The 26,398-nt window shown below is 38.6% G+C and overlaps 4 protein-coding genes across 7 annotated transcripts; 2 read left to right on the top strand and 2 right to left on the bottom strand.

The window, feature by feature from the left end:
- Window positions 1-153: 153 nt before the first annotated feature.
- RB195_021181 (uncharacterized protein) lies at window positions 154-6,389 on the bottom strand (the record flags this gene model as incomplete). Of its 3 annotated transcripts, none has more annotated exons than XM_064207787.1 (20): window positions 154-224; window positions 500-606; window positions 664-790; window positions 854-1,179; window positions 1,437-1,492; window positions 1,572-1,733; window positions 2,079-2,199; window positions 2,723-2,888; window positions 2,941-2,999; window positions 3,071-3,185; window positions 3,254-3,364; window positions 3,525-3,654; window positions 3,715-3,836; window positions 4,693-4,919; window positions 4,974-5,192; window positions 5,539-5,597; window positions 5,803-5,890; window positions 5,947-6,052; window positions 6,108-6,207; window positions 6,348-6,389. In XM_064207787.1, the coding sequence occupies 20 exons, from the start codon at window positions 6,387-6,389 to the stop codon at window positions 154-156; spliced, it is 2,514 nt and encodes an 837-aa protein (XP_064063668.1). The 3 variants fall into 3 exon arrangements, with proteins under 3 accessions (XP_064063668.1, XP_064063669.1, XP_013307230.2); XM_064207788.1 differs by lacking the exon at window positions 154-224 and adding an exon at window positions 239-276; XM_013451776.2 differs by lacking the exon at window positions 154-224 and having other exon boundaries at window positions 495-606; window positions 664-1,179.
- Window positions 6,390-6,858: 469 nt separating this feature from the next.
- Window positions 6,859-10,002, top strand: RB195_021180 (uncharacterized protein; the record flags this gene model as incomplete). The annotated part of the gene is made up of 5 exons (XM_064207786.1): window positions 6,859-6,895; window positions 8,223-8,239; window positions 8,337-8,446; window positions 8,499-8,585; window positions 9,999-10,002. The coding sequence occupies 5 exons, from the start codon at window positions 6,859-6,861 to the stop codon at window positions 10,000-10,002; spliced, it is 255 nt and encodes an 84-aa protein (XP_064063667.1).
- Window positions 10,003-12,120: 2,118 nt separating this feature from the next.
- RB195_021179 (uncharacterized protein) lies at window positions 12,121-12,591 on the top strand (the record flags this gene model as incomplete). Its single annotated transcript, XM_064207785.1, has 1 exon — window positions 12,121-12,591. One exon carries the CDS (start codon window positions 12,121-12,123, stop codon window positions 12,589-12,591), a length of 471 nt encoding a protein of 156 aa, XP_064063666.1.
- Window positions 12,592-20,260: 7,669 nt separating this feature from the next.
- Window positions 20,261-26,398, bottom strand: RB195_021178 (uncharacterized protein; the record flags this gene model as incomplete). 2 transcript variants are annotated; one of them, XM_064207783.1, is made up of 7 exons in its annotated part: window positions 20,261-20,407; window positions 20,505-20,632; window positions 20,693-20,786; window positions 21,189-21,360; window positions 21,505-21,605; window positions 22,914-23,057; window positions 26,282-26,398. In XM_064207783.1, the coding sequence occupies 7 exons, from the start codon at window positions 26,396-26,398 to the stop codon at window positions 20,261-20,263; spliced, it is 903 nt and encodes a 300-aa protein (XP_064063664.1). The 2 variants fall into 2 exon arrangements, with proteins under 2 accessions (XP_064063664.1, XP_064063665.1); XM_064207784.1 differs by lacking the exon at window positions 26,282-26,398.

Raw genomic sequence — 26,398 nt, 5'->3', positions numbered from 1 at the left:
AGTGATAAACCGTACGGAACTGTGTGAACAAGCAAAAAAAAAAAGAGAGTGAACATGTGATAATAATAGTGGGTGCGTATCAGGAGGGATCCATAAGTCTGTCACAATATATTCTTAAGAGTTACGCGCGAAGATGATTCCGCTGTGCTGTGGTCAAAAGTGACAGCAGATCGTTCCGCTGCGTTTTACCTGATGTCCCGCCAATCTCACTGTCGTAGCTACGCCTACGCAAGATTGATTAGTGATCTAACGTCCCTAAATGCGACCTCCACCGTTCTAAATTGCGCAAATCGAGAAGAGGTGCGTAAATTTCAAGGAATAACATGATTTTCACAGGAATTTAAAATCTGAAAAGCTTGGAGCTTGCTTTTATTTCTACTTGAAATTCTACTTATATTGAACTAACTTTAAATGTCATATATTATTCAGGCACACACATCAGCTCCACCAAGTTTGCTTTGATTCCTCCTCAGCGCCCCCCTAAATAATAATTGCTAACCCAATCTAGGTTTCTTCCTAGCGTCATCCTCATTGGGGGAGGATTTACAGAAACTATAATGGTTTTGCTGATGTCCAGACTTCATTGTGGAACCGATTCGGCGTTTGCTAAAGTAAAATAATGATACCTCGTAGGAGTAAGAAATAACCAATTTCCAAAGCTACCTCATATTTGCTGTGATGCTTTCAATAGCCTGTAGAAGGGTATCCGTGTCAGATGACCCAAATGAACGACTGCCATTGAACCTCGCCTCGATATAATTTGTCTGCCTCATTTTCGACACACCGAATCCTTGAAAAGATGTGACGCTACCATTTTCTTTACCATTCGTCCAATTTTTTTCATCCTCAGAACCGATAGCACTCATGATATTTCTTCCGAGTCCAGCGTATCCATCAGCCTGTATACTTCTACTATTTTGCTGTCCTATTTCCGTCTTCCATTGCGATTCTGCGACATTAATCTTCTTGAAGTACGTCTCCAGTTTACGTGGCACAGCAACCTTCGTGGCTGGGTGGATTACCGCAGGATTACTAACAGGAGGAACAGCATCAACATTAACTTTTCTCGCTAACTGTTCCTTAGCTGAATTTGGTGTTAGCGACGGTGCTTTCTGAACGGGTAAACAGACGTTGGATTTCGTGGGCGAGGCAAAAATACGGTCCTGAGGTCCTCGGCGACTAAAAAAATAACTATCCAGTGTGAATGCTGACAGAATCTACAACTCAAAGTTAAGTCTTATGGAACATTCACAATGTACGCTATGGCAACAGCATTCTGTTTAAAATGCTAAGGTACATTTGACTCAAAAATCAGGTATAACACCTCCATCAGTTTTGTGCTAAATCATGTAATGTAATCAAACGTGTAGAAATGCATAGGGATGCATAACTCAATCTGTACATCATCTGTACATAGGAAAGAAATAATTTCTAACCTGTATACCACTAAATATGGGCACAGATCTGCCGTCAGTAATCGCTGCTCATTCACCTGCAAAGGAAAAATCGTTTAGTTCACCAAAAATGAAAGAAATGAATGAATGAAAATATATTGAGCATCATAGACTCACAAATTCATCATTGAAATGATAGAATTTGCGGTCGTATCCACGCACAAGTGCGGTGTAATGGCCAGTGTACTGTCTATTCCCTTGATGAGAGATAACAGCAGTCAGCTCGTAATTTTCATTACCACCTTGGGAGTAAGTAAATTGATCGAGAGAAAGGTGTTCCTAAAGCATAAAAACGTTTAACGTTTGTTTAACGTAAAAAAAGGAACGGGAGTACCATCGATGACATGGTGAAATGACACTAAAACTAAATCAACAGTCGCTAGCCTCGATAGCTAAAGGTAACATCTATATGATGCCATCAAGACCCTGCATTACTGGTATTTCAAACGCCTGTGGTCCCACAGATAGTACAGTATACTGCAAAATATCGAGGGGAACACTATAAAAACTGAAAAGATCCAATTTCTTATCTCTAAATCTAATGTGTTAATCAGCAATAAAAGCACCTTTGACAAGATCAATTCAAAACTTAACACGTATTCTCACAAACACTGACAAACTAACCTCCACGTTCACTTTCATGCCGTTCTTCCTGCCGTTGTGGAGGAAGCGCTTTACTTGAAGGATAAGTACAGACGGTGAACGGAAAATGAATGGCGTCCTTCTTGCATACTTCCCATGACATCTGAGTTCATACACTCAATTTATTGTCCAGAGCTCCGTCTTATGCATTATTAACAAAAGGATGTATATAAAATCTCAGCTAGTATACAACTAACTTGAAATTTTGAAATCGAAAAGAAAGTTCTGGATTTACAGTTGGAGTTCTCTCGAGAAAGCCAGGTTTCTCGAAGTATTAGGTTCGTGAACAAATTTTAAAACGCTTTAGATTCTTCTTTTCTAGTTTCTTTTGCAATAGTGAGGAAATTTTCGCGACAAGAGTATAAAAAGGAACTCAAAGGCAAGGCCATCATTAATTTGTCTTCGAAGAGGCCAGCTTTTCACTGAAGATGGTATCATTGAAGTCAAAAACAAATAAAACAATCATAATCATTCCATTTCACCAAATCTTCCAGAACTCATTGAACACCCCAATATAATACATATTTCAAGCACTTGATACTTTTTTCCCGCAGAAAAACCATGAATGTTAGTTCTTACTATCGCAATTTCGTCTTTCTGAATTAACGTGATAAGTTAAAACTCACTTCTTATTTGGACATGCGTATTCCAGAACTTCATCCTTCATGTAAATCGCAATTAGTTGGTGCATGTTTGGAGGAAATCTCACATAATCCTGTCTGGGGAGATGAAGAGAGAGATCGTTGTGAAGTGCATAGCTCACGGAACACGTCCCACAAGTGGAACAAACCACTGAAGTCCATTGATAATATCAAATTTTCAGCATTTAACGCAATCCACTCACTTTGATATCTGAGCTTGAAACCGAATAGTTGGACCATCGGTGGCGAAGGCTCCTTCGGTCTGAAAGATACGTAGCAATATGAAAAGTTCCAGAGAAGCCGGAAATATTCTTCGAAGTGAATAAAAACTACATTGCATCAATTGACGACGTGGGTGGGCAGCAACATCTATCAATCAATTCTAGAACTTTCAGCAAAAATTCGTGAGCATCTTCTTGTGTCGTGAAGTACTCAGCACCGAACAATTCTTCAAAAAACCATTTTATATTCGAGAACATCTACGCGACGTAAACATAACAACGAGATATAACATACTTTTCCAGTGTACAAGGATCCAATCCATTCTGTGAGGGATATTCCTTATACGCAGAACTCGATGAACGTGCTGCTTCAAATCACAACAAAAGCACCGTTCAACTGGTACACCTGTAATGGTTGTGGAGTAAAAGAGTATGAAATTAGATCTATGTGCTCCAATTTCCTCTTCTATAGGCAATAATCAAAGCGATGACTAACTGGCTAGAAAGTAACACTACTCTGCAAACAAGGAGAAATTGAAAATCTAAGTTTTTCGATCAATACAAACCATTATTATGATTATGTTTCTCCATGATGAAACGCACAAATGGTGCCGTGTGCACTAACGTTTGCATTACTGAAATCATGAAACAATGTTGCGTAGTATTCCGTATCCCTGTCGCACGTTTGACATGTTTCTGAAATAAAAAAGTTACTGTCACTACCGGGGAAAAAACGTGAAGTGGGCAAAAACTCACAACTGGTGAAAAGTTGTTGAAGTCCCAGATGTCTTTCATGAGTGGATCAAAAACAGGGAATATCTGTTCAATCATTCCCTTCTCCGACAACTTACGAACACGTACGGACGAAGAAGATCCGACTAAAACAAAAACTGTATTGAATAAGTCAGAAATGTCTGAAGTTCATACAGTTGATTAAAGGAATCACCGCACGAATCTGAGGTGTCACGGGTTTCAGGTGGAGTCTTCGCATACGGCATAGCAGATTACGGCGGGTGATTCCGTCCACTTCTTCCTAGTTCCCGTAGAAAACGGCCCGGAGGATGCGGCGCGTGCACAAGGCGGGCGCGCTCCAATCGACCCGTTGTAGAAAATGGCGCGCCAGAACGCCCGAAGCCGTATCTTCCGGGCCGTTTTTTACGCCAATTAGCAAGAAATGGACAGAGTCACCCATCTCTCCTTAATCTGTGATCCCGAATACTCCACCTGAAATCCGTACCACCTCAGATTCGTGGAGTGATGCCTTTAAATCTTCGTTACCAGAGACAAGCCGAATTCATGAATGGAACTGTTCACGCCATCATAAACACCATAACCATTACAAAACATAATGATAGTGATATTTATTTATTTGAAAAGACCTACAGGTGTCCTATAAAACAAAAACAAGAGGGAACACAGCTCACTAGAATTTCGTGTAAGTTTTACACAGCAAGGTTGGCCCTTCACAGCACATTGTTTCTATTTCTATGTTTCCATATGCTCTTAGTCCCAAAAACTCATCCAAATGTTGAGTTCAAACTGAGCGTGAAAAGTACCAAAGTGTTTGAAAGCGCATTCCACACAAGAAGTAACGAGTTTTGACTCGACTCATACTCAATAGGTCCCCTCAACTTGATTATATAGTTGAAATAATGTACATATTAGAAAAAATAATTCATCGTCGATGAATAAAAATAACTTTTAAAGATATCACAATAGAACTGCAAAACAAACCCGATCTCGACCTATCCTTGATCTTGACTTTATCTTCGTGTGCTTTTCTCTGGACAGTTTGCGACATTAGCGGCACAATGGACTTATTGAGTTGGGGGAGGCTCTTGCACTTGGAAATTTCTTGCGAAATTTCGTTTATCTTCCTATCATCTTTTTTTGAATCAATTTTTTCCTTCATCGGACTAGCATTCATCACAACACTCATTTTCTTCGGGATTTCGGATTTACTGAAAGAGAGATTAAGAAAAAAAATAAAAAGACTCCAGACAGAAGGTCATTACCAATCGGTCTTCGGCGACTGTGTCGCAGCGAATGTTTTCGAATGGTGTTCAAAAGCGACCAAATGAGATGTAATAAGTTCTGAAGGATTGTCAGGCAATGCGATCTCCTCCTCACTTTTGTGAATGCCGGTTTCGTTGGAAACTTGCGAAGAAAACTGATAGTCTTGACTGTTACATGGTAAAATATTCGGCGGCTCGATGAACGAATTCCTTCGCGAGCTGCAAGAAAACCACACATTAATAATAAATAACTACACTTACATGATTTTTCGAAGCAAAAAAAAACAGCCAAGACCAATGCAAAGCACATCTTTGAGAAGATTATTAACTGAAGAGAACATGTATCAAACAAATACTAGGTCCTGAATAGATAAAACGCGACTAGAACTCGAAAAGGGACAGAAAAAATCCCAAATATAAAACGTAGTAGCAGACTAGCAACATTGGGCTTCTTGCAAACCTAAACCAAGGAGTTACAAAAATTGTCATGGGTTCGCCTTATTGCCTATGTCATGGAGGAACAAAACAACTTTACCAACGTGCAACTTCATGAAAACTGACATACCTACTTGCTACCGGATCCACCTCCTGATCTGGATCACCATCGGAACATGAAGCCGAATTCTACAAACAATCGTTCATATTCAGTTTTAATAACAGATGTTAAGACAAACATCTGATGACCCCCCATCTATGCTAACCGTCAGGAACTAAAGGAAAAGATGTGGAATTCCTCCAGGATTTATTCTGCACTTGGACATTTTCGATAGAGAGGAATACAGGCAGGTTGAAAGAACAAGGCATGGACGTATCACTGAAAACGACTAACCTCGAAGTCCTCCGACAGCAATGAAGCAGTGCCCATGGAGCTCGGAGACAAATATAGAGATGAAGTATTAGAATTGGTTGACGGCTCGCTAGAAAATTGTTCTTCTTTAATTCTGAAATCGAGCAGCAAAATACAATTACTTACGGCGTGACCCGATCAGCACATCGCGGTATCTCGAAAATTCTCGTGTCCGAACAAGGGGCTTCTTTCCCACTTGACTCCTCCATAATCATGACACATTTGGGGGAATCTGAACAGTCAAAAGTGGGCCATTCTAAAGACATACATATTACAAGAATACCCACCTTCATTTGAGAGATTCGGCATTTCCTGATCGAGTGAGGAATCCACAATATCTCTCGCCATCACGAGTAATTTCGGAAAGAATATCTTTGACGATAATATCTTAAAGAGAAATCAGTCAATGTACTTGATCCGGAATTGACCAAAACGGACCAAAAAATATTCAAAAAAAATATCCTTTTTTCTTAACCAGGCCCACAACAGCGCTTCTAAAATGAGACCAATACTTGACGATGACACACCTCTTCGCATAATATGGAAGACACGTCTATTGTGGACATCATTAATCCTATTTACTTAGAAAAGGTTTAGTCCAACATCTCTTCTATGTAAATTACAAATTCCTTGGCTTAGAATAGGGTATAGGTGGCCGTAAAGTACCGCCTCAATACCTACTGGCATAACCAACCGCGCAGCGTGTCGCCACGCGGCTCGATTTGGGCTTTATTATCATCGGGGACTGAGAGCGAGAAGAATCCGTTGCCTTATGCGCCCAAATGAAAAGGATTATGCTATGGAAGACAAATGATTTTCGAACTACAGCTTGCAAACTTTAGTCAGAATAAAACCAGTCTTACCCAAAATTTTTCTTAAAGTCCAGCAAGGTGGTTGGCTTTAGAAGCTTGATGAGTTATCTTCAGTGAAGAACAATAATCCCACAAGTTTGCGATCACTACCTGCAATTAATAGAGAAAAAAACATGATTAAAAAAAATCAGAAGTTTATGTTATATAGGCATTGAGTAACAATCGGATGAAATCGGAAGAGAAAAAAGAAGAATGTAGAGACAGTACTTCCAAAAGAAAAAAAAAACAATTATTGTATTGCAAGCGCAGAGAAATTTGAGAAGAATTGCAAATTAGTGTAAGAATAATAAGCGAAATTATACTGTGGTTTATAGGTTCCGACACTATTTATCTAGCAAAGAACAATAATTTAAAGGTTCAAATTGGATACTACGAGATTACGGTTAAGCATTACGAAATCACACTTAAACTCAACAAATCTTTGTTTACGAAAGAAAAAATCGTGATGAAGGCCTAATTCTTTCAATTTAATACAAAGGAACACTCCATTTGAACATAAACTTTATATGAATAGTCATTTCTGCGCTTCTTTTTTCTGCATACTAGTTTTCCAGAGAGTAAGAGGGAATGCCTAATTCATCTTCACAGTGGCAGTGACAAATTTATCATCGTTACCGGAAGATATCTTTAAACATCCGACTTATGCGAACATACTAATCTACGTTTCATGTGATTGTTTCTTTTTTTTTAATTTCTGGTTACGTTTTGTCTAATAATCGTAGAAAACTGTAGGTCACTCGGCATTTTCCGAAGATTCACTTCCTTGAGTCTCTATTTTGCTGAAAAACTCAAAAAGACAAATACACACATATACAAATATACTTACAATTCAACAACCACCTATGTTTCACTAAACAATAAGAAAAAAAAAACAACAAAAAAAAAACAACGCAAAAAAGCACTGCAACATGTTTTCTGCCTTCCAGTACATTCCATTCATTATATGGAGAAAAATATGGTACTCTTCCAGTATTTGAAGAAGATGAAGAAACACATGGACAAAAAAAATACATTCTCAACAGCAATGCTGTAACAACAATCGGGTGTAGATGACTTTTCACGAACATTCTTCCAAATTTTAAACGGAGAGAAAAAAAACAGTCAACGAATAATGATTATCAGACACAACAGAATGATAAAACATAGTCCAAACCAAATTTATCCATAGACATTCAGCCCCACTGTTGGTCATATTGATCGAGCTTCTCCCATTCTCACTGAGTCAAATTTGATCGAATTTCCCGCGCGATCGATACCACCCTGCACAAGATGTTCGCAATTCGATATGTTCGAGATTACTCTCTTTTCTACTATTCGAGGATCTCACTTGTTTTTCAAACAATGACAAGTGGATCCTAACCTCGTCGGTTTTTCGCTACATTATCATATTATACCTCATTATATTTTGTTTTAGAAGTACTTAGTGATAATATAAGGGAAGGATTGGCTCAACATTAACATGTGTAGAAGTTCAAGATAAGTGATTTTGGGGATATCGATGACGGATAATATAACTGACTAGTTAATGAGAAAGTAGAACAAATACGGTAGGTTATTTACAACAGCGAACGTGATCAGTTACCATGTTGAAGGAACAACAACAAACTATTTATTGTATTCACACAGTTTTTAAGATGTTTACAGGTTCCGTCCGCACATGACATCATCGTAGATAGACGTGGATTGCTTAAAAACTTAGAGGATTCTTTTGGTTGCTGTTGTTTCTTTCTGACGGAGATCATCACCTTTTTCTGGTGGTTTTTTGCTTTTGATGTGCGTTAAACCCGCCTATAGCTTTTATTCCAGGAATATTTCGCTTCATAATGCCGGAGATATATCCGAGCCTTCATCTCAAGCAATCATACATTCGCAGACGTCTACATGTTTCGTGAAGTGAATTTCTTCTAGTTCATGAGGGACCCATACATCTGGCCGGGAAAATGTTGGGGGAGGGCAACAAGGGGTGTTCTTATTTCTGGATGCTCTATCTTACTTTTTCCTCTTAACTTGAGTAACTTTAGCTTACATTTCACAGATTATCTAGGACTAATGCTTAGGTCTTAGGAGCCTCACTGATTTAGTTATTTACTTCCAGAATTAACGCCCCCACCCTTCACTGAGTGCCCCCGAACTACATTTTACCCCGTCTAGCTTATGATTGTGACTAACTTTTCAAGATGTAAGTATTCGCCTTCCTTCAGTATTTTGAAGGTCCCGTCAATAGTTAAATGTCAATTTGCCCTGACCAATTTCCTTATTTTATCATCCTCAAAATTCGTTGGACGATTTGAGATAGGTGCATCCTTCACTCTGGGCTCACAAGAAAGGAAGCCAGCAGAGCAATATTGATTTCAATGTTCTTTTGGAGTTTCGACATAAACTAAACACATTAGGCATAAACTTTGCTTAGATTTTCATAAGCGTACGCAGAGGTCTTTCTTTCTTGGATTAGATAAAGTAAAACTTGGCAAAAATACTCATCCTACTTTTTGATTTTACGGAAACTATGGTTGGGAACCGATTCGCACACTTTTTCTACTCGATGGAAATTGTATGTGTCAACTATCAAATGCTCGTAGAGTGCTGAATTTATAATTGACTTAGTGCGTTAAATATGCAACTAATTAAATCTATCGTTTAAAAAAATGGATCTTTTTTGAAGTGCTCAGTATGTTAGGAGTTCAAATTAATTATGTCTGCTACTGACTTTTTATAGAGTAATTTCTTTAACACATTTCTATTAGCCTTCTCCTTCTGCTGTTTTAAAAGGAAGGCATGCATTTTGACTTTTTTTTCATTTTGTAAATCACTGTCAAGTGCGTTACCGATCAGCTACTGCGTCATGGAATTCCGGCGCGATTTCCTCTTTTTTGTCCGATGTTTGACGGGATTGTCGTACCTGTCTCAACTTATTGATCATACTGTTCCCATTAAAAAAGGAATTAGAGCAGGTTGCAGGTTTTTAGTGCAAATTCTTTCGCACCACAGATCTGTTTGAACTTTTGTGATGAGACATTTCACTACAATATAAATTATTCATAATAAAGGGGCATCGTATAGTTCAAGGCTTAAGCAATAGAATTGACATATTAAATGTACTTCCACGTACTGTAGCTGATATTTTGAAAGAAAAAGACTAAACATATAAAAGGTGAGATTTTCGAAAGGTAATATATTGTTACAGTTTTAACAGAGAGAATATTCAGCCAATTTTAAATATATAAAACCCCTTGGAACTGTCCTGAAGCTCTTTTTGAAAATAATTTTCGATTTCTTGTCAAATACCAAGAATATTGACTAATTTAGGTGATCTCCTATGCCTAATCATAAATCTAGTCTCTCACCCAAGAAATCAGTTTTGACCTCATTGATGCAAAAAAAAATCTTCAGTCTAATATATAAGTGATATTATGTGTTATTTACTGCATTGTCTCGAATCCGCTAATACTTCTTCTGTTGATCTAAAAAGTCTTTTTAGAAAAGAATGATCACATGTTAAGAAGTTGAATTTTCATAAAGATTCATTTCATTTCACATGATGACAATAAATTATTAAAATCTGTCTATTTATGAGCTAGTACGAAAAAATACAAAATTAACATTGGGTGGCAGAATAGTTTGAAATATTTGGCTACACTTTCACTGTTATGGTTTCTTTTATTCACTAATATGGAAGTAAATAATGGTAATTTCTGAGGATTTTTCGACTATTTAAAGTTTCTTCATCACATGAAGATGTTTATTTGTTTATGGGTGAGCAATAAATACTTATTTACATAACTTATTGTGACCATATCTATCTCAACTACATATTAAACTAAATGACTTTATCGATATGAAACCTCCCATGACGTTTATATGACGTTTGCGTGGGTGTTTGTTACTGTAAGAATGTTTCGCCACGTCCTACTCTTGTTTCTTTATCGTTATCTCATCATTATTCTACATATATCTTGCATCACTTGCTGCTTCCCACAACCAAAGCATTGCTACCGTTTCCTCTAACACTACCGCAATACCCGATCACTGTGTCAATATCGACGATCTTCTCGACGTTCTCTCTGTCGATTTGTCAGAGTGCAGAATGAACAATTGATTGACATAATGCACGGTCATCCGCCCTTTTTCATGGAGGTTTGCTCCTTTTTTTTTCTCCTCACGTTTAAGGATGCGTCCAATGAATTTCTAATGGACATTCATCTAAAGGGCAATAAAAGTTACACGGAGTAAAAAAAAAGAATCACTGGAACCTCTTTAAGATTATTTAGTATTACAGGATCTTTCGAAGGTGTACATAATGGAATCCTTGGTGCTATTTGACTACGTGGAGCAAAATTTTTCAATGTTCTGCTTGTAAAGATTGAGGCTAGTACGAAAATGCGATCTAAAAGCTAAATAAAGTACTTATAAAGTTAATTCACAAGATTCCCAAGCTTTCCAGCCACTAGAATTTACTTATCCTCTATGGTTTTGAGGTCTAGTTGAGGACCACAGCATGATAACAGGTGCCCGTGGATGCTTGTAAGGACATCGCACTAGATATTGCTCATTGAAACTCACCGAGAACGTCAGCCCACTTCCAGTGACGCCCGCCCGCCCGCTGTCTCACCCTCCCCCCCCTCTTCCTCCGATAATGAAAGCCCCTGATTGACCCTGGCACGGACGTGTGTCCGGCATCGACTAACGTTGCGATCAGGTCAAGGCCAGCTCGCTCGCGATTACGACAGTTGACCCGGCCCCGATGTTGTTTATGGAGTGTGCCAAGCACCATGGGTGGTCCAATGAGGACGCTCAGCTCCTGCGGCTGCCGGATCGCTCGCTACTTCATCAACCGTACTGACCGTCTGCTATTTCCTCGGGATTTCCGCCGATTCCTGCGTTTTCTTTGCCGGCACCGTATTCAGACTCCTCTGAACCTCACGACAGTAAGTGCTTCTGCAATGAATTGTAATGGTTCCGCCCGAGCAGACGTAATGATCCGATCGTATGCGCGCAAATTTTAAAATATCGATCGTCGATGCCGGAGAGAAGCAGGACGTGGATGTGTACAATACTATCGCCTACGGAATCTAGGTCAAACATCGCGATCGGAGTCGACAGTGGTACAGATTTATTTGCATACATATGTACATGTTAGTACATGCACATATCTATCACACCTGGATACTTTTCGCCACTTTCGATGTTGGTTCGGTCATCGCTGAATCGTGTATTCGATATTTCATATGGATAGTTTTTTCCCTCCTGTCTGCCACTATCGTCTCCGCATTGTTTCGCATTAATATATTAATTGGAATATGTGGTGTTCACGTGTGCGCGAAAACGCATGTTTGTGACGGCGCCGAATGCACTATGAGGCAATTTTTCGGCGATTCCGTATCGATCGCACAATTCTCGCATACCACCGGACCGGCCGGATTCTTCCCCCATGATCAGCACCACTCAGCGCTCTGGCGACGCTCGCTGCAACTCTCATGTTCGCTGTACGGGTAGCATTTCTCCCATTCCGATGTCATGCGTCACTACTCCTCAATTCTCGTTCGTTCGTGTAGCTGCCCTACTGCCGCCGTGTGCAGTGCTGCGACGAGACGGAACACGTCACTGTTTCAACGTTTTAATGTCTTCCTACGCCATTCATCCGATCACTGCCTTGCTTTTCTGTCCGTGGCGGCGTCGGCCGGCGGTTCGCGCTGCCGCCGTCCCTAGATGGTCGTCGCAGTACGGGTGGGATGGGGTGAGGGGGGCGCAAATCGAGTCGATTCGCTTCGCCCTCGCCCCTCCTCGCCGGCTGCTGCTCTCTCACCGCTGGCGTTGTTTTGACGACCCTCCGCCGCCGCCGCCGCCGCTGCTGCTGACCGGCCCACCACCGACCGATGGATGGATGCCAGGTGTTAGCTAGGGCGTGGCTTGGCACTGGACACTGGTCATTACGCTGTCCGACGATCGGCCTTGGCGGTTGTGTGCCCCCTCCCCTCTCGCTCCTCCTCCCCTACCCCGTACACCCCAATCTTTCCAGTCGCCCCACCACCCATCCACCCACTCCACTATTACGCCGCTCTCGCTTCTAAAAAAGCGTCCTATTCATTTCGCTGCCTGGATCACCACATTTCTTCTATTCGCTAAACGATGTGCGCTACTGCAACAATACGCTGTCTACTATTACTGTTCACACATACTGCGTGCGTCATGTGAGTGAGTGAGTGAGTCATTCAGCCCAAGCTATGCATTTCGTGTGCATTTTATGTGACTGTACCCGTAATGTACATAGCTTGAGCTGCGTGAGCTCGTCGTTTCCTTTCCTCGCTTCATTCATTCATTCATTCATTCTCTCTCTCTCCCTCCCTCTCTCGCTCTATGTTGCAATTTTTGGTCACGATTAGTGCGACAGATAAAAGCACTCCTCATCGTTTGTGATAGCGGACACAATCGTGACTCGGTTTTTATAGCATCGTACAGTGACTGGCACGACTGTCTCGCTTATCGCTTCCAAACTCCCCGTCAGTGCTCGTTTTGACGGTCTACGGTTCGGTCCTTCCCGTATCGATTATTTGACATATGCTAATAGGCGGCGTGTCCCCAATCGCTCGCGGGTCACGGGGTGCCGGTGGCGTCCGCGTGACCCCCGAGCGCCTTTGTTTACGCGCCGCGCGCGCGTCCCCACCCTCTCTCCTCCCTTATCGACTGACCTCATCTGTTGTGTGGTGCACTAACCATTATTCGCCTACTCTTATGTTCGTCTCCACATCCATACTGCGTCTGCTGAGGTCCGGATCATTATTTACGGATTACACTCCTGTGATGTACCCGTAATGATAATGATCCCGATCTCTCTACGCTTATCAATTTGAAGTCACCCATATTCTCTGGTAACTAGCTCTCCGGCTATGTACTGCGTGTGTACTGTAATTCGATATACCCGTAGCCACATAGTTCGCAGGGAAGTTACCTGGTTTTTGTATCGCTTAGTTTATTCTACTTTTTATCATTTGAAGGAAATTTGCATTATTGAGGAAATCTCGAAAGGATTTGCTTCATGGCTCCAGGTAATGTTGATTTTTTTCCTACAAACGCTCATAGAAGCGATCGTCATTGGTGTTGTTTTTGAAACGCGTCTGCGTTTAGCTTCTGGTACGTCAAGGTCGAGATAGTGTACTGGTTCTATGTGTTTGATGACATAACCTGACCTGTGGTGCAATTGCGTAAGCGTTGTCGGTAGCGGGTGGGATCCTCTCTATTTCCACTTGTGCTGCTGAGGTGACCTAGGGTCCTGTGGATCTAGGGCAGTTCGAGCGTGATCACTTACGCAATTGAACGAGAAGTCAGATAGTTTCGACTCGAGTGTTGACGTTTTTCGTATCGGTAAGGCGCTCAGTGTACCTCATTCCAGCAAGCAATATGTGTGGTGTGTGAAGGTGTGCAGAGCGCATTCCATGCAAATGGATTGTTATGGTTCTGTCATGGATTTAGTTTTCGAAACACTATACTAATAGAGAAGTGAATTATGCTCTTATAGCTCGGGTACGTTAGTTTTCTCTAGTTAGCTCTCAAAGTAGGAACTCTAAAATGATCCAGTTTTTCATCCATCGGCACGGATCCGTCCTCTTTGATTTCATAATTGTTAAGTTTTTCGCATTGCCATCTGTGGTTGTACATTATCATTGGCCGCAAGTCAATTTTGCTTGGGTTTTATTTTATAGGCCTGAGAAAGACATCAGAACCGCTTTCATTTTGTATCTGTTTTTGCTTCTTTTGGGAAATCATGCGACAGAGAAGGCTACGATTCTTAAAAATTGGGTCATGAAGCAGGGTTTACAAATATCCTGGTTTAAGAACGACAATCAGAAGACAAGTATCACCAAATAGTAGAGGAAAATCTTCAATAATATGGACTCTGCTGCCTTCAAGAAGGAGTATCTTTGCTTTTTTGAAGTTTTTTAGTTTGACTTAGGTTAAATCTTCTACAGAATAAGGATTTGGCAAGAGTTTTTGAACCCTTCGTCGGCTAAAATCCAGCTATATAGGAATATTCAAATAATGTTGAGAGATAGCTCTGTCTTAGTCTGTGGTCGCGCAATGCGGTGAGTTCTGTGTCATGTGTATTGATCGCTGAGGAGATGTACACAAACTTGTTTCATCGGCTAACGTTTCAGCAAATCGACCTCATCAAAGCCTGAAATGTGTTAACCGACATGGTTCCTATCCGAACAAATTTGTCCGAAATCAAACAGCTTATCTTTCGATAACTGAATTAGCCATTGAACCAGATACTAACTTTAGATTGAATAAAAATAAATTTGATTACTTATAGTAGACTTAATAACTTAATATTAATTGGTGAATGTTCACTGGACTGACTGATTTCCAGTAAATCATTTAAATTAGAACACAGACTTCGGAGATATGGAGCGAGATCCTGATGGTATGCATTCTTTGTTGCTAATCGCAAGAAATAAAGGCGCAAAGTCGAGCATTCCGGATGTTCTTATGGATTAGATTCAGTTCTTTTCCTAGCACTGCTTTCACCTGGATTGTTCTGAGCAGTTTTTTTTTATCCATACGCTGCTTGATGATTTTTTTCAAAGCAGTGGATTTGATTAGAAGTTACACATTTGCACGAGTATCACATAAAAGTACTGTATTAGTTGTTGAATATACAGTGTATTTATCTATGACTAGTGTGTTTTGTTGTGGTATGTGATGACGATTCATCATGTATATTCAACATAAGTTCTACACTTTACGAATCAACTATTAACAGTACATTGTAAGCAAAGAAAAAATACAAGGATTATACTTTACTCAGAAGTCAGCGAAGTCTATCTGAACCATAATAAACTTGCTAGAATGTTCTTTCTGTATAATATGCAATCGCTGGCTCGAATTATATTGTTGATAATGCAGACGGCGCACGGTAGCGATTAAAACTTGGTACTTGGCGCTACTGGTATGAAAATCAAAATTGAGTGAAAAAAGCGGTATATATATATATATATATATATTGTTGAACGCCCATTTAGTGACTGATTTGGTGATTGTATTTTTTCAAAGAATCATTGGAAAGCTGAAGGTGACGACTTAAATATTTACAATTTCCTGGTAAAATAGTGATGAAATAGTTCGCATAGAACAACGAAATGACTATGAAAGAATGATGATTGGATAATCTTAAACAAACGTTTTATTTCATTTTTGAAATGACTATGAAAGAATTATGATTGGATAATCTTAAACAAACGTTTTATTTCCTCGTGTAATTTTGCAACATTTTTCCTAAGTTTTGAACCCATAAAGTAACATTTCATCCAGTTGGAACTCCTTCCAGAATTCAATAATGTGCTAGAAACACAAAGTACAACGAATAACACAGATGATTTATGATATCCTCATGGCAATGAGTTGAATCCAATGGAAATGTGTCGAACTCATTTTGAACGCTCATAAACACTACGTTTCGGGACACTATGTATGAAATATATTTAAACATATAAACATTTTTACCAAGTTCATTATTATTTCATGTTTATTAAGGTATAAATAAAGATATGAGATTATATGGATGCGATTTAAATAAGGAATCTTTTTTCTTCCCCGCAAAGGTTGTCTTCGGCAAAGGATGTTTGGTTGAGTTTTGATCGATTTTTGGAAATATAGCCGCGTCACTGCACAAATGACTTTGTCACATGGGACCGCAATAAGAGTAGATCGGAGAAATATCCCAGATTTGTATGGATACGCGTTCTTAGCAGTTTCATATCTGGTTTATAAACGATTACCTTGAAACAGAAACTTGGGAGATTGCAGAGCATTAACAATTTCTTCTCCTTTCAGAGAAGTAACCTTCTGCTTAGCGTTTTTGCTTACAGAAAAGTTTTATAAAGTAGACAAATTTAAAAATGACATCCAAAACAATAAGCTACAGGCAACGGATAGGTTCTGTGTGACGAATTCATGCATACTGTTATCTTTATGCCCTTCGTGTGCAGAATGTCCGTACAGTCTAGTTGACGCATTATGAAATCAAACTGAGACTCTTCCCAGCCCTATTCTGTCTATTCTGGAAGTTTCGGTCACTCAATTCTGAACAGCTTTGTCTTGAGAGCCACAAATCCAGTACTAAAGTAACACTAGACATTTATGTTCCAGATTAAGTCTAATACTTCTCATTTATGCGAAATTGGGCACATTCCAAGGAGTTCAGGCTCTATCCCACTGCTACACTTAATATACGGTCTATCCCAGAGAAAGATCATGGAACGAATTAGTGATATGGTTCGGAAACTCATTTCTACATCTTGCTGAAAATTAGCAGGTCTAAATTAAAAAAAAAATAGCTTTTGAGTAAAATAATAAAAAACAAAAAAAGAACAGAAAGAAAAAGAGACAACAAAAAAAGGAAAGAGAAAAAGAAACGGACGAAAGAAAAAAAAGACAAAGATTTCATTCTCATCATCACCACCACTTTTACGGCATTCTTATCTATTAGAATTAGTGCCCCTTAATTGGTCTGCAGCTTTGAAGTGATTCTTTAGTGAGGATGGATTAGATCCAAATGTAAGTCACGAATGTAAGTCCAATTTATGTCTAATTTAAATCAAAATGTGATTGTCGCTTAATATTCGCGCGTTCTTTTTAAAATAATCTTTGTAGTCCCTGAAATATAATTGAACTGTCACTAGTTGTTACTGACGAAACTGAGAAAACAATCCTTGGATCTTCCTAGAACAAGATTTTCTACATATTTGTTGGATTTCATACGTCTCATTGTGATTAATATCTTCCGACGATTCGTGGGGAATTCTCTTGAATCGATTATGAGGTGGATGAATGACTAGATCTACGTTCGTTCTTAAATTGTGATCCTTTGTAATTTCCAGGACAAAAAGACTTTAGACAAGAAGTTTCAGGTAGTGAAAAAAAGTTCAAACTTAGTCTTAACATGGATATAGGTGAACTATAATCCGAAGGTGGATAAGCGATGGAAATGCTCAAGATCATATTCGTCCTTTTTCAAACCTAGATCGATTGATAACTCGGAACAATGACGAAAACAGCAGGAAATCGTGTGAAGATCATGATAGAAGAGGTCCAAGGGACTGCTAAGCAAATGAGATTCAGTCATATTCAGGAAGAGATGCGGATAGCGCTTGTATTGCAAAGAATATAGGCTCGACAAATCCTATACGATCTACTCCGAATAGATCATATTGATCAGAACTGGTCAAACCTTGTCAGTTACACCCGAAAACGAGCAATGCTGCCAAGAGGGACCGAGAACTAGCCTTAAATCCAACTCTCAATCCTTAGGAATGCCAATTTTAGATCTTGTTAGAACTTTCCAGATGTATCAATGCTTTCTGGCAATAAATTTCTGTAAAAGTTTCACAAATGAAAATGATAGATCAGATCAGAGCCTCACTGCCCGAGTCTCAGCCCCCCTTCGCAACATTTGTTGAGAGTTTTCGCGAACATTTTCTGGAGATCCTGTTCTTACTGGTTAGCTGTTCCTCTCTATGGCGACGCCAAGGTCATTTCTTTTCTCAAGTACTTAACCTTGGGCTATTCGTACTACCTCTATAGAGTTAAACGCAAATCTGGTGGAAAGAAAGACGTTTTGTTTTAAGAGAATATTATATAGTGTTGTTAGTCCCATTACATTTTCCTCTCTCATTTTGATTGTTGATTTCAAAATATTTAAGCTATTGGTGGAAGCCAATTTTTTTTTAAATATGACATCCTAATATTTATTCAAATGACTTTGTGCTGATTATATTTGAATCGAGTTTGTTTAAGGAATACCGTTGCTTGTCAACTTATGTTTTCTGGTAAATATTTGATAGTATTTGGTAACTTCGTCTAGCAATAATCGAATCTTATTTTTTTTTAATTAAATTCTCAAATAAAGTGTTTTGTGAGGTTTTTATTTACGAGGGGGAATGGGTGTTTTTCCTTAGAGATAGGACAAGTTGACTGAGGAGCCGACTTTCGTTTCAAGTCAAAAATTTTGAGTGTGGTGAGATCAGTGAATAAAATGGATAGATCGTTTCATCGATTGGTTAACCTAGGATAGTTTTGAACCTAACCATTTGTCGGTTTGACTATTTTGGAGTTGTCGCAGCTGCTATGAGAGACCTGATCTTACAATCTACAGTAGGATAAGGGAAAATTAGAGACTATTTGTAATCTTTACTCAGAATATGCGAAGTGCATAGTTGCAGGATTTATTTACGATTGCTGGAGGGAGACATTGTTAGTGAGTACAAAAAATGTGATTCTTTGTTTCCGGATCTTTTCTTCGCTTCAGAAAACTTTTTCATCTAATGAAATAGCAGTAGGGCGTCCTCCGATTTAAGGTTGGCTCAGAGATTCCTACAGCTCTTTACCCTAATATTTTTCATTTGATTTAAATGTTTTTTCTTCAGTTTTAAGGATTAACACGAGTTATTTACTGCTTAGACATAGAATAATCTCATTTTTACCCACAGTAGTAGCATTGACTATTTGCTGGATTTCATCTCTGCTTAAATTCCTACTTATTCCGTCCTTGGTTTCATTTTTCTAATCAAAAATTCAAGCGAAGAATCTGGGAGAAATTTAAGGACGGTGAATGGTATTAACAACCTGTCTGAATGTTAATTTATGTTAACGGCTGCTACAAAATCGAATTACTTGAAAATATTCCCGATGGTTCATTGATTTGAGAATAGAAATTTCCTGTTGGAGGAAACACCAATATATCTATGAGGGAAGAAATACGTGGATACGATCCCACATCTTAGAAATAGAAGATGCGTTCGTTTTTCGCTTCTATTGCGCCTGCTCGGTCCATCAAGATCGATTACATAGTTTGACCAACTATCAAATAATGTGGAGAGCAGAGGCAGTTTTGTTCAAAATGTATCTGTTTTGATCTGAAAACTTTAAATGAAAAATTCAGTCATAAAATCCACAGAATTTACAAGTCTATTAATTCTCTATGATAAGGATTTTTTCAACGGTATGGAAAATTACAGAATATATCACTTGTAGTTGCTTTATTACCATCTCTGTGATCGACCGAGCGAGGTCACACATCTACATCAGGGTGTCGATGATGGGGTCGAGAAAACAGAGTGTTGAAACAGGAAATATTTTCACTACTCTGTCGGATCCGTATGTAAGTTAGGGACCCGATTTCTGTGTAGGATTACAAATTTAACTTCGAAAAATTACGTAACAAGTAAGAAGAGAAATGACTAAGAAACAGTATAAAACATCTAACAAATGCTTACGAGAAAAGTTTGAGAAAACTAACAAAAGACTCGTCGCATCAGCCTATAGCCGCATATAATAGGCAATATTTCAATTGCCCAAAAAAGCCAAACAATAATTTAAAAATTAATAGCTTTATTTGTTTTAAACACGTTGTTTTAAGTGGACTAGCTGAGATCACCTAAACTTGCTAAAATACTAAGCTTGACAGTTCACAAAAAGCTGTCTAAAAATGATTACAATAGAAACTATCAGTTGCACATTTACAATAGTGTAATAACGTAATAACAAAAACGATAACAAAGCAAAGCAGTGCATAGCTACCATAAACTCTGATGTCCAAAATCTCTCCTATTTTTTCGGTCCAGTGGTGTATCAGGAGCTGCAACTCGTCGCAATTCTGGGGTTAGATTACCGTGTAGTAAACCTGCTACCGTATCCTTAACAGTTGTTTCCGAGGCTGTGTTCTAAAAGTACTAAGCTTATAGTAGTTCTCGATGTGGATCATTACTTTTTTCCCGATCTTCTTCGTAAATTAGATTTGGATCACATATGAAAAAATACCTGCGTAGCATTCTTTCTTGTTCCGAATTTCTCACTTCGACATCCATTTCCACTTTTATCGTAACGTTCGACGGGAGCTTTCCCTTCAAAGAACTCTGGGAAAACGACGAAATTTGTCGATTGCCAGACTACAAAAATATGTGAAAGATAATGAGCATGGTGAATTCAATTTTCAAACGTTTGCTCACCTGGTTTAGAAAGTCCGTAGAACTTTGACAAGAACTGTAAAAACGCATCTGAAGGCCGGTCAATGGCAACTGCAGCTGCTGATGTGGACTCTTCCTAAAAAATTTTCATGGTCACAACCAAAAAGCGATTACTTGAGATTATATGGGTCTAAAAGCTTATCGCTGGATAGTTTGCTTGAACAGAAGCAAAAAAAAAGAAGACGTAGAAACGGTCAAGGAACTTAGATCTGCTTTACTCGTTACTAATTCGAATTTTATTTCTGTTAGCCAGCATGACAGCGCTCATTTATTCAATCATTCAATTAACACATACATTTTTCATTTAATTTCTTTTTCGTATACTGTGACCAGTTTGTTTTCACTTCTTTTCGACCAGAGATTAATGAATGAAATAGTTTGAATGAAGTCGTGCTTTAATGGGACTCCAAAGATCCATTCGAGGACTTGGGAACATTTTTAAAAATTAAATCAACTGATAAAAACAAGCATCACTCACTCTAAGCATAGCCTCAAAAAGTTGATGCCCATTTCCTCTTCTTTGAACGGAATCGTGAATATAGAAATCAAGGATACACAATGGTTCTTCTTCGTACTTCTTTTGATTTTCATCCAGTAAATAGAGATGTTTTTTGCCAACTTTCAACATTCCAATTACATAACTGGTTGCCCTTGAAAAAAAAAATTCAAGTAACGAGTTTGAACAACATTATAACTTACCATGCCTATTAGGATTATTGAGGTAATATCTATGATGACAGATATATCAATACCGCTTGAATCTCTGTACAAATAAAATATGTAAAAATACTAACGGTTTCGATGGATGACGTTGCCACATTAAGTATATGAATTGATCCTCCGGTTGGTTTAAAACTTTCTCATACGTCGTCAGGATTCGTTTCAAGCCTTGGGCCTGCAATGGCGATATAAACTGATCGACTGTTAAGGTACGGTGACAAATCAATCAGCAGTCAAAATAATTTTAAAAATATCTCAGTTCTGTCGTGGTGAAGTCAGAATTTTTTTTAAAAAATTTTGTTTAGCGAAACTTGTAATTGGTTCAGTTTCAAAACCAATCAATTTATGACCAGAACGATTCTAATTCCTGCGAGGAACTGCTGCTTTGAGACCTATTTTCACGTTTCAACCGTGTGGGTACCACCGTAGCATGGATTTTGAGGTAAAATACGAAGTTAAGGAAGCTCGCTGAAGTGCAACCGTCAACGGGAGATTCGTCTAATGAAAGCGTGCGCAACTAGAATGCAGGAAAGAAATCGTTAGGAGGACTCTAATGAGAGAAAAAGATGTGATTAGTGTACCTTTCAGACAGACATTTTAAGGAATAGAAGCCTATGTTGGCTATTTGTAAGCGTACTACATTGCTTATCAAGAAGACACCTTTACTCAAACAAAACTCAAAAGCTGAAAATTATGTATCTTGAAAGGAATATCTCCTACACCGGTGAATTTATGGTATTATGGAAAACCATAGCCTTAAAACTTTTGTCAGCATCCGAAGTTGATTTCAATCTACCGCTTCATCTTTTCAAAACGGAATTCTATAAATCTGTGAATGTTGTAATCTCAATGTGTAGGATACCTGAGTGTTTAGAATTTGTTAACAAATAATATCGTAAAAGAACCGATTTTGCTTCATTGGTAATAAACACAATGAACACCTTGAGATACGGCAAAATTTAATGCTGCACACCTGTGCGCACCACATTACGACCACGTATACCATTGTCCGTAACACCAAACGCAAGCCGTGCATAACATTTTGCGATCACAGAAAATTATGCATGGCTGGTAGTTTCTGTGATTATAGATACATTTCAAAGACACAAAAGTGCATTTCTATGAAAACTTTTTCTTTCATCACCTGTTAACAAAAAATATAAGATCAACTGCTTTTGGTATGACTAAAGAGAACTTTTATGTAGCCTGCACTTTATTTCATACTATGATAATGAAAAGAGTTAACTATTCTTATATTTGCCCATTCGTAAAATGTTGGAAAAAAACTGTCCCCGTGGCGGTAGCATAGATAAACTTCAACGACCTCCCGTAAATAGCTCCTGCTACATCACTCTAAAATGTATGATTCTGCAGGCAGCGCACGTCATGAATGTTTGATTGAAGCAAAAATAACAAAATGTTCTCCGAAATGAGGCTACTTAGTACGTGAACGGTGCTGGTTCATGTTTTTAGAGAAAATTACCTCCGTTGACAGATGTCCCAACGTATCAATCGCTTTCTGCACTGACCAGAATTTTCTGGGATTGAAACGATACAACTGTGCACGATCAAGACGTTGGATAGGTTCTGAGGGGAAGATTTCGGAGAAGTCATAGCCGATCTCCATCTGAAATATGTACTTTGGATTTTGGAAGTGTTAGAATTAAGAGTCATTTGAGACAAGGAAAGGAGACGTTTCAGACGAAGACAGACAAGTTCTGACGGAACACGATGTTTAAGAACAATGACATCGAGTTATTACGCAACATCTGGGCATATGGAACCGCAAAAAGTTCGCATATGAGTGTCAGCGGAATTACAACCCCTTATCGAGAAAATTATCTCGTAAAGCTCGGCTGACGAGTAAAACAAACTAGACGAGAAATCGAAATGTAAAAAAAAAGAACTAGCACTTAATTGGCGGATACAAAGCACGTTATAGTAAATCAAGAAGCAATTTAACTGAATTATGCAGCAAAAGAATTTCTTTGATAAAATTTTGAGGTCAGAAGACAATCCTATATCTCCCCCTAATATTTCAAACTTATTAAGCAAGATGCATAACAAAAAGGTCTTGGTTCAAAATGTAGGAATAGCTACTCTGAGATTTCACAAGGTCACCCACAGTCAAGATTCTTGATTCAATATGAGAATTGTGTCTATGAGCGTGAGCTAGAAGTAATAATGGATGTTCAATCACTTTTAATCTTCACGACATCATTGCATACATTAAGAAAGTTTGGAGTATATTCGTAAGAGTGTTTCCTAGCGGTCTCTTAGTACCCAGCTAGCCTGTTACTTAGCTACACATCGGTTTTGGCATCGCAATCGTCGCTGTGAAAGTTCACCTATCTCTTGCTTTAATTCTCTTTTCTGCACATTCTGTCATTACATTCGCAATTCGCTCTCTTCATGCAATAAATTTTCTGCTCTTGGCTCTCATATGCAGGTTTTTCACTACGGAATGACGTTGCTTGTACAGTGTTTTTATTCAGATTTGCATCGTTTAGAGATCGGCTCGGATTCGGGGAGAACTGGGTGCTTACTAGTAGGGCTTTTGTGAAAAGCTACCAAAAATCAGGTTTTGGGCACTTTTTGCGAAAAGTTACTTTTGAGAAAATACTTTACAAAAGCAGTATTTAAAAGCGTATGAATAGAGCATTGGCTTGTTCTCGATTTTGGATCTTTCCAGTAGCGAATGAGGGTCGTGAAGAAGTTCGCGGCTGTTTGGAACACAAAGTACAAATCCTGGAATCAGACCCAACGGTAGAACCTAAAGTCTTCAGTTCATAAAACGAGGCAACTACTTACATTCCTATGAATGATGAAATAAAAACGTACAGAACAATCTTCGGCACTGGTAAGAGTGTATCACCTGATACGTCGAGTAATTTCATCACTACTTCGTTTCGAGCGCTTTCACGCCACCATCCTTATAGACTTATTGTAAAAAGTTACCTCGTCAGGGGAACTGAGACCCCTAATATCTAAATTCGTATGCTGGGCTTTGTTTTTTCGTTATAATACTTGAAACTTATGTCCGGATCTCTATCCACTATTACAGAGAACTGAGCATCGAATATTTCGACGAACATTGCGTTTGAAGAGAAATTGTATCGCATTATATGATTAGGATGTAAAGACAGCTGGTTTAGCTTGGTCTATCGGCTTTAACATCTGTGTCAACACAAGTGGATGCATATGTTTCGAACAATACCGGAGAAAAATGGAGAAACCGTTAAGTTAATAGTGCCCGTTTCGAAACTAATAACACAATAAAACGTTAATATCTGGACGAAAAACATTACGGTGCATCCATTCAAAAGCAATACGTAGTGTCCTTCCTGCATACGAATGCAGGAAGGATATTACGTTCTAGGACTTTCTGGACAAAAAATGGATCGACACCGTCGATATCTCTATAATCACTGACGAACATGAGGAAAAAAATTATAAAGAATAGTAAAAGGGAAAGTTAATCATACTATAGAGATATGATAGGCAAAAATCAATATAGAATGGCATCAGCTAAAACCAAACCGCATGCTAATCGTTAGATCAAAGAACAAGAAGCAGAAGCAGAGTTACAGTAAACTTCGTTGTTTGATGTATATTACAGCATGAAGTAAGGTCGAACGCAATGATCACGTATATGAACAATCGCTTGCGTCTCTCTCTATGCGTAGATGCAGTATCTGTACGATTTCGTTCCAAGCACCGCCCTTAAATGCGTCATCCACCATGATGTTTGATATTTAGCACAGGATTTATTCATCAGTATTTCGCAACTTTGAGGTGTCAATCTCTCCCTAGTCATAATTCTAAATATAATTTCCTCTATTTACTGATTTGTCAATAAACAGTTTCAAAATTCGTTTGTAGAAAATGTGTTTGTAGAAGAAAAAAAAAACACTGAGATCGATATCATTCTCATGATCTTGATTTTTGATCTTGGCTAGTAACATGTGCAGCAAAAGGCATATTCTCGATTTGTGGATTTTTTTTTGAAATTTTTGCACAGAAGCAGTAACATCGAGGGAAGCTGAGCGCAGCTTTATACGTCAAAAGTGAGGGAAATATCGGTCTTCAAGTGCGGAAAGAGGCGGAATTTTTTTCGAAGGAACTGCACGCAATGGGCCACCTTCTATGTAATACATTACGGATCGATAGAACGACAATGCACAGGACAGCGATACGGAAGAGAATTCGTATAGCAAGGATCATGATGAATCTAAAGAAATGTTGTTAAGACTGCATTTATTTCCAAGTAATTAAATTTATTCGTAATTTTATTTGCGACTTTTCAAAGAAATATTATATAAAATAAGATGTCAAACATAATAACAAGCTATCCAACGGTGATCACTGTTGATACAAAGGAAACAAGTGTTATAGTATCACTATGTGAAAATCCATTATATTTTTCGAGCCAAATCCATTGTTACGTGCAATAATTCAAATGTTTCTATGCACTAAATGAACAAAAAAGCGATTGTTGAACATTTTCACAGTTACTGAGTAAATAATGGATTTAGTTGTGAACAAACGTTTCAAATTTTTTGTGGACAGTAATAAACAGGACTGAAAGTCCACAAAGTGTCCAGAAGGTGCTGAATCAACTACAGATTTAACTGCTTAGATACAACAATGCTTTTCCTATGGATCGATAACTTAAGATGGGAATGAAGCAATGTTTATAAAATGCAATTTTCACCAGTTAGTTGTTGGATACCAGCAATATCGACTGTGCCCTATTAGTACACATAGGGGATTATAATAGAATATTCAAGAAGATGGAAGGACGAGAAAGACCTCTTCAGATTTACCTGCACTTGCGTGAAATATCCTCACGCAACCTCCTCGCGTTCTCCTTTCCTGTCCTTCACTGCTCAGCGTGACATGGGAGATCATCTCCTCCTCAACCGGCATGACCTCGAGCTGCACGACCTTGATCGATGCGATCGACAT

This window comes from Necator americanus, chromosome X (assembly GCF_031761385.1).
Source record: "Necator americanus strain Aroian chromosome X, whole genome shotgun sequence".
NCBI classification, from domain to species: domain Eukaryota; kingdom Metazoa; phylum Nematoda; class Chromadorea; order Rhabditida; family Ancylostomatidae; genus Necator; species Necator americanus.
This window is presented reverse-complemented; position numbering and strand designations above follow the sequence as displayed.